The sequence below is a fragment of the Ammospiza caudacuta genome, chromosome 11 (genome assembly GCF_027887145.1).
Source record: "Ammospiza caudacuta isolate bAmmCau1 chromosome 11, bAmmCau1.pri, whole genome shotgun sequence".
NCBI lineage: Eukaryota > Metazoa > Chordata > Aves > Passeriformes > Passerellidae > Ammospiza > Ammospiza caudacuta.
The window spans coordinates 18,507,440-18,523,808 of record NC_080603.1 but is presented as its reverse complement, the minus strand read 5'-3'; the positions used below and the strand labels follow the sequence as shown (position 1 = coordinate 18,523,808).

The 16,369-nt window shown below is 43.1% G+C and overlaps 1 protein-coding gene across 1 annotated transcript in view; it reads right to left on the bottom strand.

The window, feature by feature from the left end:
- Window positions 1–1,098: 1,098 nt before the first annotated feature.
- ARMC9 (armadillo repeat containing 9) overlaps window positions 1,099–16,369 on the bottom strand; it is a 59,046-nt gene continuing 43,775 nt past the window's right edge. Inside the window, exons 23-26 of the mRNA XM_058812041.1 lie at window positions 15,250–15,374; window positions 11,755–11,878; window positions 8,170–8,339; window positions 1,099–4,150 (exon numbers count right to left, since the gene is read on the bottom strand). Of these exons, the coding sequence (XP_058668024.1) occupies window positions 4,128–4,150; window positions 8,170–8,339; window positions 11,755–11,878; window positions 15,250–15,374 (442 nt within the window). The 3' untranslated portion in view covers window positions 1,099–4,127. The remainder of the gene's footprint in view (window positions 4,151–8,169; window positions 8,340–11,754; window positions 11,879–15,249; window positions 15,375–16,369) is intronic.

The following is a 16,369-nucleotide window of genomic DNA, read 5'->3' as shown; positions in this document are numbered from 1 at the left end:
AACATCTTGCTATTTTCCACCTGTCAATAAACTCTCAAGAGTCTCCTCCTTTCACAATTTCTATGGATAGGTTGGGAAAGTGCAGCCCATCCCAGAGAAGTCCACCTGGCTCAGTCACAGAGGTAATTTGGCACAGGGTTCCCACAGGATCAGTGGAGGTTTGCAAGGCTGTATTATAGAGAAATCCTCTATTATAGAGAAATTATATAGATATAATAGATATCCTGCGTGCTTGCCATGCCCACACCCCTCCTCGGGCTCACAGAGCACAGGAGGTGCCCAGGGTGCCTGGCAGGGCTCACACACTCCTTCCTTACATTCAAGCAAGGAGCACTCCCCAAGCTCTCCCACATTTCCTCTCATTGGAAAGTGCTTGTTCCAATATTCAGTCAGACTGCAAGCAAGTGTGAGGATGGTCCAAACTGCCAGGAGGTTCTGTCTCAAAGATAAACTCAAGCCCCCAGCTAAAAGTAAGTCTGATATACTTAAACACCTGTAAGGAAGGCAACATGTTTGGGTTTTGGCTACCACCACACCAAGATGTGCATGAATACCATGCAGAGCTCCTTATCTCAGCACTGCCATCTCCCCCATGATTTATAAAGATTAGTGAAACTTTGTTTAAAGAGACAACTCAAAGCCAAACCAAACCACTGTCCCTTCCCATCACAGCAATATTTTCCTTCCAGAGAACTTCCTTGCTTGTCCTCCCTTACACACTTAAATTGTACAACAAATAATCCTTCTGACAGCAACCCAGTGTGGCTGGTGGCATCCCACATGCCTGGGCTCTCCTCATGAGAGACCACAAACAATGAGTGGTTCATGGCTGCTTTGCAACACTTCTGAGTAAACACCATTACCTGTGCAGAGGCAGGCCAGGCTGAACTGAAGGCAGCTCAGTTTCCCATCAGATATAGATAAAAACTGCTGGGGACAGAATTTATCAATAATAAACCAGAATGAAATGTAAAGAAATTCATACAAAAAAAGATGTATGACCCCCAAACCAAATATATCAGAAAGAAGAAAAAAAAAAACACTTTAGGAGCATTTTTATTTAGTCATGGAAAGATAGTACAGAATGGGCCCTCTATGCAAACTTCAGTAGCCTTACAGAGACTCAAATAACACTCTGCATAAAGAAAATTACATTGAATATACAGCAGTTACATCCCAAAGGCATGGTAGCATCACTTGGGACTTTGGTCCCAGAAAAACTTTCCTTGCAGATCTGTGGGTCGTTTGCAATAATTTTATTTGCTCTTTGTGAAAGAAATTACAGCCACTCTGAGTGCAATCACACCCCTCCCACAGGGGCAGCAATTTCCACTGCTCCTGTTATGAATTTCCCAGGAAGGTGTTGAATCTTGCAGCTACCTCTTCATGGCACATGCAAAAGACACCCAGCAACTTTTCAGAGTGAGGTGCTGAATTTGCTATGTGTGTGCTACTGACCTCCATTCAGGGACCTTCCCACCCCAAAGAGTGCAGTTCTATGAACAAAGGCAGAATTGACATTTTTTATTAGCTTCAAATCTCCTGACTGCCATCACAGGGGCTTTTTTTGTGAAGACAGAGGAAAGGAGGACATGTTACTTCCTCAGCTTCTCAAATTACTGTTCAGCTGATAACTTATTTCTAAGCACATCTATAGTTTTTCTCAGGTATTTGGAAAATCAGGATTCTCATGCATTAATATAAAAATAGTCTTGGATTTCAAGCTCCATACTCTCACAGCTAAGAGAACATGGGGAAATATAGAGTTCTGCAATGCAGCAGGCCTGAGCAAGAAACACTCGAGCACACACACTTCAGTTGGTTCCTTTCAGTCCAACTCAGCAAGGTGCATTTTGGTTTTCATGAATCTTGATCTGCTGGAGCAGCTGCCACACCTACCAACCACCTTGGGGTGTCTGGCAAGGGGTGGTGAAGTTTTACCTCAACTCACAAAATCAGTGAGGTTTTGGGTTTGTTGTTCCCCACCACCCCAAAAAAATTAGTCTGCTCTCAGCACTTTTCAAAAGCTGCTCTCCATCTTACATGATCAGATCTATCATGAACACAGCACAGATCCAACATGAAACTCAGCACTGCTGTAAATAAAAGGTAAATAAAACTCAGCTGCTGGAGCATTCTGTTATTCATGTATGCAAATGAACTGCCCAGCACTTCATTCACAACTTGGCTGTTGATACTACAGTGCTGGAAGAAAAACAATTTCAGAGGAAATTCTGCCTACCCTGGAAAGCCAGAGGTGAACTTTTATGGCTGTTTTCCATTACTGCCTTTTTGTGAACCAGAGGACATTTTCCCATTAGTTGTGTTTATCAGCTCTGAGAGGAGGCAGATGACTCTAAGCAGAGTCAGAGATTTTCTGTGACTCCTTTGTCTGGCAGGGGGATCTGTGTGACAGAGGCTAGCAAGTGTCTGGAGTCACTTCATGTCCTGAGCAGTCTGGGAGCTAAAGCAACACCCATACTCTGCCTGCTTGGTGTTACTGAGTAGTAAATGGTTAACTTCCACATGAATTGACCGGATTTCAAGCTACAGGTCTTCTCCTACAAAACACCCCCATTCTGATTTAATGTCTATCCAAAGGGGTTTCCTGAACCTGTGTGTGGGAAACACAACTTTCTGCAAACATTTGACACAGCCCACTGATCTCAGTGGGTCTGAAGCAATTATATCAGTGGCCTTGGCTCTCCAGTTGCCACCACAGAGCAAGAGGCCCAATTCAATGTCTTGTCAGAAGCACAAAGCTTTCTTCTGGCTCTACAGAAATGGCTTTACAACTCTTTACTTTAGGGGAAGGCACTGTCACTACAGGAGTTGCTTTACCTTTCAGGCTGTGTTCCACCTGCTTGCTCTCCAAAACCAAAGCCTCACCTTCCCCTTTTTCATACTCATTCAAACATTTGTTTCTGAAGTGTGACTATGGCAAATACACTGCCAGCTTTTGCACATCTCTGCCTCAGCAGGAGCCAAGTCCCAGTGTAAACTGCATTTATGTGTCCTAGCAGCTGTGACATGAAGGGGTGTTACTCAAAAGCCAACCCCCAGTGAAGACTTCAGTGTTTCCTGGTCACTGTTACTGTTGAGAGAAAGAACAACAAACAGCACTGGCCTTGTAATTCACTGGCAGAACTAACTGCTGCTTTTTATTTAGTGGAAGGATTCCTGATATCTCTTGTCTAGCCAGCACTTCACATGCACCAAAGAACAGCACAAATTCCATAAAGACATAAACAGTCATTGCTCTGAAGTGAGGAACTTAAAAAAGCCAACAAACACCAAAGATGATGGAGCACAGTTACATGTAAAGAGAAAGTTGCTTCTGATCTGTTCACATTCTCATGGTTTCTTCTATGAATGAAGAAGCAAAGCTCTTAATTCCAGGGAAAAAAAGGAGATTTTTCATCCCACAGATGTTAAACAAAAAAATACAGAAAGAAGTAATAGGAGTAATTGCTGCAGATAAAGAGCTCAGAGGTGAGCATGGATGGTGCCTTGGGCACTGTAACAGTGTTTTTCATCTGCTACAGGTCAACCAGAAGCTGATAAAATACCTCCTCTTCAGGGTCAGGAAGATCTCACCCCACACAGGAGTGCTCTGGGCTGCAAGGCTCTGCACATGTGGCAGACACTGTCCCTCTTCACACAGATCCTTTGGACACAGACACCTCCCAACCCAGTCACACAGGCAAAATTTTAAAAAAGCAATTGGCAGGCTGCTTCAGCAAGCAATAAGTAAAAAATACAATTTCTTGGTAAGAATCCTGGGCTGAGCCTACATTCTGTTTCCAAAGACATTTACACTGACACAGAAGGCAGAGAGCAAGAGTTCCTTCTCAAGGTGGCAATGTCACTTTAGAGCAAACAATCAGAAAATATCCATGTCCTCTGTCAGTCCTGGGCTGCTGCTGAGACTCAAATTCGAATAACAAGGCCCTTGTCTTAGGCAGTTTTAGAGGCCACATCCCATCAGATAATCCCCAGTCCCTGTGCAAGGCCTGCAGTGCCAACAGCCTCACTCTCCTCTGCAGGTCACCAGTGAAGCTCATTACAGGAAGCTGGCTCTGTCCTTCAGCAATGTGACAGGTGATTCTCGAGGAAAGGAACTGTTCTCACTTCCTGTAGGACTGGCTGCCTGCAGAAAAACATCCAGAAAGGGTCTGTCAGCTGAGAGCAGGATTTATTTACAAGACAGAAGCTGCCTGAGGGCAATGCTTGTTCAACTTGTACAGGCACACAAACATCACAAAAAACATGCAGAGAGGCACTTTAACTCCTTTAACTCCTGATGCTGCAACTCAGAACTGCAGAATGCATTTATGGCAGCCCCTTTTCAGGGGATACTGAAAGAACTGAAAGGCATCACCAGGGCCCAGTTACACTCCTAACAAAAAACATTCCCCATTCTTCTGGTAGAGATTTTTGTACTGCCCTAGCTGCAATGTGCCTTGGTACACTGCAAACAGCTTCAGCACACCCATGCTGAGCTGCCTGGAACAGACAGAGAATGAGGATCAGAGTGGATTAAACCACACAACCATGTTCACATGGAACACAGTTGAAAAGGTCTACATTTGGAGGTACCTGTGCTCCCTGTGGAATTCTATTTTGCAGCCATGCTGTCAGTGTCATCCCTGTACCAGCCTGGAAGTGGAAATCACAGAGGATCTCAACATAGCTGATTTTATTTCGTATTTATTATATGAAGAGCTTGCTTTTGCTCTAGAGTTCAGCTAACAGCAGGGGCTGCATCTCAGGCAGGAATCTGGCCCCAGGCCTGTAGCTGCACTAAGTACCTGGGCTTCCTCTGCATTCCTCAGGCATTCCACACACTCCATGCTCCAAGAGGAGCAGTCCAGCTGGTTCAGGTAGGTTTACATAAAATCAACTTGTTCCCAGAAAACACACCTGTAATAAACACTAAAATCAAGCTAAAAATGTGTCTCTAAAATAAGTGAATGCAGCGAGTAAAATCAGAAAGTCATCTTTTTCTCATCATGTCCATCAGCTATAAAAACTTGCATTTCTTCAGAAATACTAAGAAATCCACAAATTAGTCTTCCACTGGAACAGAGTCTCTTGAGATGTAAAATTCTACATAGCTATGCAGCAGGCAAAAGGGAGGCAGCAACTGCTGGAATCTACTGATTGCTGATATCTGTGCATCTGATACCATTTTTGACCTACAGATGAGTCAGCTAGGAAATTAAAGGAGCAGTAAGCACAGAGCTTTACTGGGGAAACATTAGGGGCTCACTTGCTTCAGATCTCTTCCATGCATCTCTAAGTAACAGCTGAAAATTACCTTTGAGAAACTCAAGTTTCAGTGTGAGTGCTTAAAACCCTTTTTAGTCCTTAAAAAATCTGGTCCTTACAACCTTCATGTAACTCTTCCCACCTATAAACACCTGTGAGAAAGTTCCTGCAGGAAGGACAAGAACTAATTGGTGCTCTGTGACAAGAAGGCTGGACACATGTACACAGAGTGAGTGGAAGATTAGTTGTTTGCAAAATAATTTATTTGCTATTTTTAGCAGGAAGAGCTTAACATTTAATTGCTGACACTGTCTCGTGGCACATGTGGACAGATAGAAAATGATAGCCTGGATTCCCCAGCAAAAAACTGGGAGAAATGGTAAATGGACCATAGCAAGTTGGAATGCTTGCTATACATTCAGCATACATTCCCAGCAAAGAGGTATAGTGTAAAACAAATAAAACAATAAAAGTTAGAAGAGCTCAAGTATCTGGACTAACAGATCACATATACTGAATCCACAGAGGACTCCAAGTGATCTACTTTAGAGCAATTTAAAAATAAGATATATTTAACACTGTGCCCCTGGAAAAGGATCTTGCTCCAGAGCCTCCTGAAAGCAACACTGGTCTGTCACATCTTTCCTAGGACACTCTCCCCAGGAGTGCAAAGCTGCCCTGAGAAACCAGAACATGCAGAAGATTTTTTTGTACACACACACACACACACACACACACTCTGTACTTTTCCTGCCCTCACTAGGGCTTTCTTTTCCATGGGCCAATGCTTTTGGAAATGAACCGAAACAGGAACCAGGGACAGACTCCTGGGTGTTAACACCAATTCCAGTCAGGGCAGAACAGTGCTGCTGTCACGGGAAACAGAGAGCACTCGTGTCAGAGGTAAAACCCAGGGCACATGCAGCAAAGGTAAAGCTGAAAGAGCTGCATTACCTCAGCACAGGAGTGTTGAAGCAAGGAGCCTCCAGGTCAAAACCTCCTTTCGCCACCGAGAACATTCCCTTCCAATGCCTCACCTGTACTCCCTGAACGAAACCACACCACTTCTCTGCATGTGCAACTGTGTGGAACAATGAATGAGCAACACAGAAGGCTCAGCATGCTCTTTCCAGCTCTGTTACTGGTTTACTGGGTTATTTAAACTCTCTTCATTTCATTTTCTCTATCTGTAATGAGTAGCTAATGATATACACACATTTCGAGTATCTTGGGAAGGTATTGACTTACTATGGTTTTGTCAAATGTTTCAAGGTAACAGTTACAGCTAAAGAATAGAGCTAATGTTGCATTGTGATCAAATAATCATCACTAAACTTGTTATGATGCCACGTTCCTGCCATTTTCACTGATGATGGACACAGAGTTGTATTGGAATCCAGTTTTTCCTATCCACACACCTGAGAAAAAGTTTGTTCATTACTGAAGAATGCACTTTTCTTCCCCCTCCACCCCAAAAAACTCCACAGCTGACACTCCACACATGTTTACTGATGTGTGAGCATCCAAGATCCATTTTTCCTCTCTACTGGGCATGTGTTGCCTGGCTCAAAGCAAGAGTCCATCATTTTCCTCCATCCTCACGTCGAAGCCACCCTCTCCTCTGAACCCCCCACAGATGAAGTCCTTCTTATAAACTTCTGCAGGCCACAGCATGGCCACATGGCTCTGGAGTACCAGTCTCCAGCAGAAAGGAGACTGCCAGAAGCAGCACACTGTGCTTTGCACCCTGCTTACCAAGCTGCCCTGAGCCATCTCCTGGGCTGCCTGACATCTGCTCTACATTCAGCTGCAGTGCAGACACACCCAGGGATCCAACTTCAAGTTACACCCTAACCCTAACCCTGACCCTAACCCTAACCCTAACCCTAGGCAGGTAAAGCAGCCTAGGGATAGGGATGGTCCCAAGGAAAAAGCTTGGAATAGGGCTTTGTGAGATTTAATGACCAGTCTGCAAATCCAGAAGACACAAAAAACCTGAAGAAAAAAATTCTAGATTTCTTAAATGAGAAATTTTTAATCACAGTCTTGAAGTTCAGCTGCTACTAACCAGCTTCTCATCTTATTACTGTATTTGCTCATGCATCTTGTTCACATCAGCATTAATTTAAAGATTTAGACAGTGTTATGCCACCATCCCTTCTATCTCTACAGGAATAAACTTGAAATACTTCTATGAATTGGTTCAAGCCTTGAAGCAGGTTCTGTTACAATTCCTGTCTGGGTACCCTGAAATAAGTTTGGAACACTGTACTTGATGATCTGTGTTAGCTGGTTAAAGTCACAAGTGTCACACCAATGTGCTTAGAGGGAAAATGTGGCCTACTTGTGATTGCCAACTGAAAATGTCCTGACTCATATGTGGAAATTTCACTCTTGCAAGTAAAAGGGCACTTCTACTGCACTGATTGATCTCTAGGTGTTACTGCCACAGAAAATATCTGCTCAACTTTGCCAATGGTAAAACTTGCCATAGAACTGCACTTGGAGGATGCCCATAGGCAGAGCAATGACAGATTCAGGTCCATTCAGTGGGATGAACAAGTGTCTAAAGTAAAGGAAAAACTCTGATGACATCTAGAGAAGGTCTAATCTGAGACTCATAAGCTTCCCCAAAAACTTCTGAGAATTTGAGGCACTTTTCTCCACCCAGAGACAGGAAAAAGCATGTCTTTTAACTGCTCACATGACAGCCTGGAAATAGGAGCAGTGTTCAGCAGGATATAATTACATGGTTGTACATCCTGCAGACGACAAGCACGATGTCATATACTCCTGGCACATTTGTAGTCTACCACTTCTTTCCTGAGGAGTTTCTACAGCGCTCCCTCCTTTCCCACCCAAGGAATGACAAACAGAATGATGGCATTTTCCACTTACTCTGTCTACTCCTTGCAGATCCTGAGGAGCTTGGATGGCTTGCTTGTTGGGGTCCAGACTGAGAGAACTGGGGGGCAATGGCCGGGACCTTTCCCTTCCTGGGGCTGCTGCTCTGCCCGTCAGGAGTGCGCGGGATCTTGGGTTTGCTGGTGAAGGCCAGGGCAAAGTCACTGGAGGAGGAGAGGGAAAGGGTCAGCAATGCATGGAGAAACACATCTGCATAGTGAGGCTGCAACCAAGTGAAACCTACAGTACGTGCTGGGACAGCCTGGCAGGTGCTCAAAGCTCAGGGAGGCTGCAAATGGAAAGGAGCATGGCACCCTGGGCACTGCCTGGGCCCTGTGCTCACTGCACAGCCTCCAGCCTGGCTCTTGACCTCTCCATCCTGCCCAAACCTCACTCTGCACAACAGGAGGGAACACGGGCACTTACATTCCCTGCAAACCAGGAACTGAGCTTCAGCTTGTTTTCTGTTGTGTTTATCACATCCAGTGACTCGTTCTGGGGTGCAAAAAATACACAGATATGCTACAGCACAGGAACACATCCTTTTAGGGCACAGACACCAGGATTTCTTCCAGTTACAGGGCAGTCTTGGCAGACATAGGCAGCCTCCCTGGCTCCTGTCTGAGATAAGATTTGTAGAACGCCCTGAAGGCTTTGTCAAGAGAGCAAAAAGCTGTGATGGCATCTCTAAAATAAATTCCTTAAACACACAGGTTCCTTGCTGACACTGAGAACATAAAGCAGGTGCTGCTATTTCACAGTCTGCAAAAATACCATTCTTTAAAATTTTGTCAATAACTGTGTGAGGATACACTGCCCTTCCTTGCCCCCAGCATAAATATAGCTTTTCACAGTTAAAAAAATGTAGGCTACCAGGAAATAGCAAGTCTCTAAAATAATTCTGAATCTAAATTATTGTTTGCACTAGTGAGTCGATTTTCTCTTAAAAGGAGAAAAGGTTAAACTAAAGTAACTGCTACATGAAAACTTCACCATATTTAAAAACGGAAATAATAGAGCCAAAGGCAGGACATGGAAAGGTGCTGTCTAAAAATCGGCGATTCAAAAAGAAAGTCCCCGTGTTATTAGCTCCATCAAAAGAACCCTTTGTGACCATCAGAAGGGGTGATTAGGGAGATTTTCAAGATATTTGATCTCCCCTCCTCCCCTGGGAATGCTGCTGAGTCAGTATTGATTAGCCCTTCCATAGCCCTGCTTCACCTTGCAGGGAGATTTGAGCAAGTGTTCCTTTTGTATTTTAAATAGCATCATTGTCTGTATTTCGCATATGTATATGCTGCTGTTGAGGGCAGAGAAGTGCTAATTGCTCTGCTAAAACCATCTCTGCAGCCCTCTGCCTATGACTATTACAAGTGTTAATACTTGTCTCAGCTTCAAAGGAGGAGGTGGCAGATGGCAGCAGAAACAGATTGGTAAAACAACCAAAAAATAAGACTGCCTAGATAAAACCTCAAGGCGTGGACCACGGAGATATTTAAACATCTTTAGCTCCATAGAGCAGTGTCATTGTTATTGCTTATTTTGTCATTTAACTCAGTTTGACCTGCATCAGTTGGAACAATCATTTGTTCCAGTGAAAATAAAACAGCTGCAGCAGAAATGTCACTACTAAGATCTCATTCTTCTCTCCAATTGATTTTGCATCCTTTCACTCAACTCTGTGGAGTTAAGTTCCCAATTTACACTGCTAAGGAAGAGGGGAAAGAGAAGTGACCACTTCCACAGCCCGACTCAGCCCTCCTTTTCTCATACATACCTCTTCTAGGAAGGTCTTGGTATTTGCCAAACAGGTATTTGCCTCCAGGAAGGAGGCAATTCTTACAGTGGACAAAACTATGAGCAAAGAAGTGATTTATTAGTCCTATTTGTTTTGCAAACAAATTATAGTCTGCGTCCAGGAGTGAAAGAATGAAAAGGCAGGTCTAGTTGCAGGTATTGCAACACCAACATATTAACAAAAGACCCTTGACACAGAAAACCCTGTGCTCTCTTCAACTGAGAATGGCTGCATTCCTGTATCTGTAACTCAAGGCTGTGTTTGGAAATCCAAATTACTGCATGCATGCTGAGGAAACACAGGGTGAAAAGATATGATCTTCCTCTGCAGGACACTGCACCTGTGCCTTCACTCCTATAAATTCCCTCCTGAGATTTATACATATGATTGTGAACAAATATTAAAAATTACTGGGAACACACCTTTTAAATAACAGGTTATGTAGAGAAGCAAAGCATCTCACTAAGGTGGGGGACAAGATGCTGCCAATTTTACTTGCTTCCTGGAAACAAAGCCTGAAAAAGAATATCCCTATCTCCACCACAAAGCAAACAATTTGGTCATAAATTTGTATGGTCTATTTGTACTTCTATTATGTGCTTAGCTACTGTTACAAGAGACAACAGAAAAAAAAAGAAAAACAAACCAGCAATGCTGGCCCAAAGGTATGACTCCTAATCACTTCAGCTGAAAACAGTATCAGTTTGTTGACAATGTATAATTGCTCAGATCTCCCCATGGAAACAGTACAACTGGGGAAAAAAACCCAACCAAACAACCAGAGCCCCACCAGTCCCCCCAGAACCCCCAAACCACACACTGGCATCTGTAGGCATGAAGGAAACAAAGTTCTAGACACACAATCTTTCTGAAGTGCTAGAGCTGTAATTGACACAAATAACCAAGCACTTCTGAAAAATCAGATGCATAAAGAGCTTTAACACATCTCCACCCATTCTGTGTTTTAGTTCTGGAACATATTTGCTTTTAAAATTTGTCTACACTATTTAAAACTTGGCCCAATCTAATTAGCTATAGGAAAAAGCTGTTAATGTCTGAAGGACAAATGCAGGCTCTGAAAACTTTGGTAGACTTTAGTCCAATTGCTAATTAATTCCTTGTTCTCATCCAAGATATAACATCACAGCTGTACACGTGACAAAGGCTTCACAGAGGGCCTGAGGTGAACAGGATAAGCAGGATAAGGAAAGCAAGACCTTTCATTTTACAGGAATGATTTCAAGGAAGAGTTGAAACCCATTGCTGGGTGACCTCATAACTTTGCCTCCTTTGCTATACCCATCTAGTGGATAAATGAAGGACTCTGGTGAGCAGTGCTAGCAACTCAGCATGTTTAAGCACTCTTCACCCACTTAAATGCTTCGTTTTTCTTCCTTCTGCATGTTAATTCCTGTCCTGTCCCCACAGTCCTCCCTATTTCTTTACTAATAAATGATTTTCATGGACTACTGTTGAGTCATATAAGGAAGCAATCAGGAAGTTTTATTTTCAGAAGGCTGCATTGAGCATACATGTGAAGTTCATTAATAATGTCTTGCTTGAGACTTCTCTCATTCTGAACCAGATGCTTAGAAATTGAGCAGCTGCCTCTGGCACAGCAAAGGGTATTTTGTTTGGCAAGCACAACCACAGCTGTCTCAGGCCAGACTACATCACACATCAAGTAACTTCACAGATTGTCTTTACAGCAGCATGGAATTAGCTGGTAAACCCTGTCAGACTCCTCTCACAATTTTAGGGATTCTCTGGATAGATCATACCTGTGTGATGGACCATTTACTTTGTCCTCAGTGAAGCCAGCAGATTGAGAAGATAAAGGATCTGGGATGCGTTTGTCCATTCTATGGCCTGATGCAAATGCTTCAGATGACTTCATTTCAACTGCTGCTTAAAAAAGAAACACAGTTCAGTGAGGAGTTGTCCCCTTACAGTTTTATTAGAAATACAATCAAGTCTCAACTCCTGCTGTATGAAGGAAACTTTGAGGTTTTGGCAGGCTACTGAGCTTGTGTGGCAGAGTGTATTAGGGCTCATCACCTGAGCAAAACAGCTGCAAGTGTGGCAATTTAAGCCCTCTGCAGTTGGAAAATAAAACTGGCTGCACTGTGCACTTGCAATGGGATAGGAGCATGCAGACCTGCAGTTAACACCCATCAGCTACATCCAATACCCCATTAAAGCCACAGGAACACAACCCCTTGCAGTTGTCTGTACATATCCACAGTAACGGGGCCACTGCAGGCAAAAAGAAATGTTTTACACTTCTGTCAGACTCAATTTCTGCCTTACACTAATGGGGAAGTGAAGGACACTCAGTTTGCTTAGAACCACAAGGCTACAAAGATGTGCAAGTTCAATGAAAGTTTAGGGAAAATCCCTAGCTCCATTCCTGCCATGCTCAGGACAGGCTGCTGTCCTGGTTTGCTCTCTCATGCTGATAAGAATGCAGATCAGGTCACTCTCAGACAGGCCTTTTGCTGCCCAACACATGTTCTGTCTGGCATTCAGCATAGTAAGTATAGGAAGATGACCAGAGCTCATCCTTGGTCCACAAGTTTTTCTGCCCACAGGAGACAAAAAAGAAAAGAGTGCAAGAATTATTGATTCTTAACAAAGGATAAAGGGGGAGAGGATGGACCCAGACAAAATCAGACCAATTCAAGAACAACCAAATATTTCTAGGAGGACATTAAAGAACGATGGTCATTTTTGGTAAACAAAAGAGGATCAAGGTTCCTTGAGGCTAAACTTAGCCTCCTTGAGATAGCCCCTTGAGGATGCTAATTGTTCACATGAAGTTTTATTCTGTTTTTTTCACTCATTGTCTCTTACTATTAATTTCATGACTTGGCTGCATGAAACTCTGAGTCCCAAGGTACTCATGTGATGCTGGGAAACAAATATTCTGAAATAAGCAGGCTCCTGGTACTGCAGAATGACCATCAGACCAAGATCAGAAGTCAATAAACAGCGTATTTATTGCACAGCAGAGATGTTTGGCAGAGCATCATGAAAGCCTCTAGAAGCAGTACCATTATTTTTACACATTTCTGTTCCCTACTGTATCTTAGAAGGCAACAGAAGAGAAAGGGCTTATTTTCCATTGTCTTCAATTAAAGCCTTTTTAATTTAAATATTACAATCCCCAATGCCTTTTGGAAATGTGGAGATGTTCAAAGACCCAGCTCAATTATCATCCTGCAGAATTAAGTCCTGTCACTGACATAACAACCAGGGGCTCCAGCAGTGCAGTCTCTCTTTTCTCTTCTTTTTTTCTTCCACCTCATTTCTAAATCTCAAAAGATAAGAAAGACAAGCACATATGTCACTGCTACTTGGAAAGACCCAAAACAAACCTCAGGCCATCTTTCAAGCAGCTCAGTGTTATTTAATAGCCTGGATTAATGCTAGAAAAAATTTCCTCTGTCACAAACAAAAAATTATTTGTGTTTTTACATGTATAATGCATATAAAACTAGCAATATGTTGTATATTCTGACCTCAAAGATTTTTCTACAGGAAAATAATAAAATCTAGTAGTCTTATTAGTAGCCACCTGCATATAATTTTGACTGAAAGCAGCTAACAGAATGTTTTAAACAGAGGCTACAAGCAAAGTTCTGACAAAATGAAACATTTAAGTCGGCAGAAATATCTTCATCATGAACACTTTAAATCAATATTAACAAAAACTAACAACATTTGCTTTGCTGACTGATCCAGGCTGCCTGTTTAAACCTCTTCACAAATCTCTACAAAACAAACTATCAGACAGCATCAGTAGCACAGCAAAAGTGACAAAGGTGAGTGCATGCATCTCACTGGAAAGAGATCAAAATCTGTTCACTTGGGCTCTGGATGGCTGCAAAATGCCTCAGGAACTGCATCCAGTTACACTTTAAAACACCAAATAGGAGCACCCTTGATAACTACTTGGCTTAATTTCCTTTACAAAGCACAGGTATGTTCTTTTTTTCCTTCTCTGCAGGAGCACTGCCAAGTCAGTATGCTTTCACTTGGTTTACAGCCTTTGCTGGTGTGAGTTGCTGACCAAGGGCAGCCAAACCCCCTGAGCTGTACTCAAGGTGTTACTGTGCACAGTGAGGCTGAGAACAGCAGCTCCCATTGCTGCACAACAGCAAGAACCCAAGAGCCCATCGTGGACAGGAGCTTCTCCTGCTCCTGTCCTCCTCTCCTTCAGCATGTTACATTTATCAGCTCTGGGCATTACGCAAGTGAATTCCTGTCTGCAAGACCTTGGTTACTTTTCTCAGAATCCTTTTCATTTCCTTTAGGAAATTTAAAAAAATAGAAGAGAAAGTAAAAAGTATGCTATTCCTTTACTGCTTCAAAGCATATTTTTCAGAAAAGAAAAGGCACACTTTGCCTGAACTTATTAATAATTCTGTTCCGGATATGCTGCAAGATCCTTTATCTATGACTGCTGAGCAAATTGCCTTAGATCTGTAATTGCAAATGTTAATGAATCCCTGCAGGAAGGTTGAAATTCTAACATCCAAAGGTGCAGGATCTCGTGGATATCAGAAGTTTAGCAATTGAGTATTTCAGAAGGCTATAACCTTTTAAATTCCATCACATGTTTCTGAGCTCTCAGGCCCAGCTGAGTTTGCATTCATTTCTGCTGAAGCTGCAAGGGCAGAATCTTTAGCAGCATTACCCACAATGCAGCCACACAGCACCAGGCTGCCCATCCTCCACAGCCCTGGATGGTCTGAATGCAGTTGCAAATCTCAGCAGATAACTGCAGCTGCCTTCGGCTCTAACACTGAGATCCAGCCAACAGAGCCCGCAGGTGCCAGCAGACAGTGATTCATTTAGATCCAAACAAGGGATATTTGATCAAGCCAGGGCCTTTGCCTGTTGGGAAGCGCACTGCCTCTGGCTGCAGCTCCTTCCCTGGGCAGGGGACACTGCAGAGAATCCTTCACACAGCGGAAGCCCTGGGTCTGATCCTTGGCACTCCCACAGGAAGCAAGATGGAGCGAGGTAAGTGACACCATTGGTGTTTGCTGGCCACACGTTCGTTCCCTTCTGTGGCCATTCTTCAGCTGGAGCTGGAGCCTGCTGGGTGCCCCAAGGCCCTGCACACTGACCCAGGCTCTATAAACAGAGGGCCACTTCCACACTACACTAAGAGAATCCCCAATCTACAACACACAGTCCAGGCCCCCCACACCTGCCCCAGTCAAGGAAGATGTCAGCAATTAAGAACAGCACCCACAGGCCATCCTTACATGAGGGGGAAATGCAGAAGTCAGAAATGCTGGACTGTCTCCCACCACAAGTGGAAGAGGCACCACTTGCTGGAGACTGCAGCTTCTCATCCCTGTTGTGACAGGAACTGGAACCGTTTTCTGGCCTGGAGGAGAAAGGAGAATGCAAGGTGAAATAAAAAGTACAATATAAAAAGTTTACTCAGAGTAAATTCTAATTTCTTCTAATTGCCTGTAATGACATAGTACACATTGAAGTTATTTTAATTTCATATTGCAAACCAATATTAAGGATGTAATTAAACTGTTTGACTGTAGTTCCCCCAAACCAGCTGACATCAAACATATCTGAAATTAACATTTTTTCCTACTGCAATAAAAGAACTGAGGAAAGGAAACCATAACTCCCTACAGTCTGAAGACCCAAAATACCACCATGACACTTACAGAAAAAGACTGTAAAATGGGCCTGAAAGATCTTCAATACTCAGCTTTTTCAAAGATTTAAGATTTGCTTCTGAATGTTCCAAGGATTTCACTTTAAAGAGCAATATGCAACACTGACTTAAAGTAGGCAACAAACAGAACTTTTGATTTCACAAGCGAAGTGGATCAGTGGGAAACTGAAGCAGCTGAAGGACAGAACAGGGACACAATTGCTTACTAGTAAGCCATAAAACACAGCACAAGTGAAAGGGTGTGAAAAGTGTGTGAAAAGAAGAAAGAAGTTGGCAGACATGGAAAGTTTCCCTGCCCAGGTTAAGGTAACTAAACCACATTTCTAGTAAAAAAGATGCAGTCCAAGGAGGCAGTTAATGATTCCACAGCTAAGGAAATAGCTAGCAGAATATTAAGTAGTTCAGGCCCCCTTGAGTGATCTCAGCCAGCGAGTCTTTAAAGAAGGAGGGAAAAATGAAAAAAAAGAAAAAGAAGGCAGCTTTCCAGTATTTCCTGACTCCCTCAGCTCCATACAGCAAGAGCTTGTCCATACAGGGATCCCATGACAATTCATCTGAAGTAACTAGAGCCTTGTCTGCACTGGGAAGTCATAGAAAAATTAGCATGAAATGGCTGCTTCATGTGCAGTGGCTATTCTGCATTAATTTTCTGTGTGAATACTTCTATTCAGCACTAAAGATCT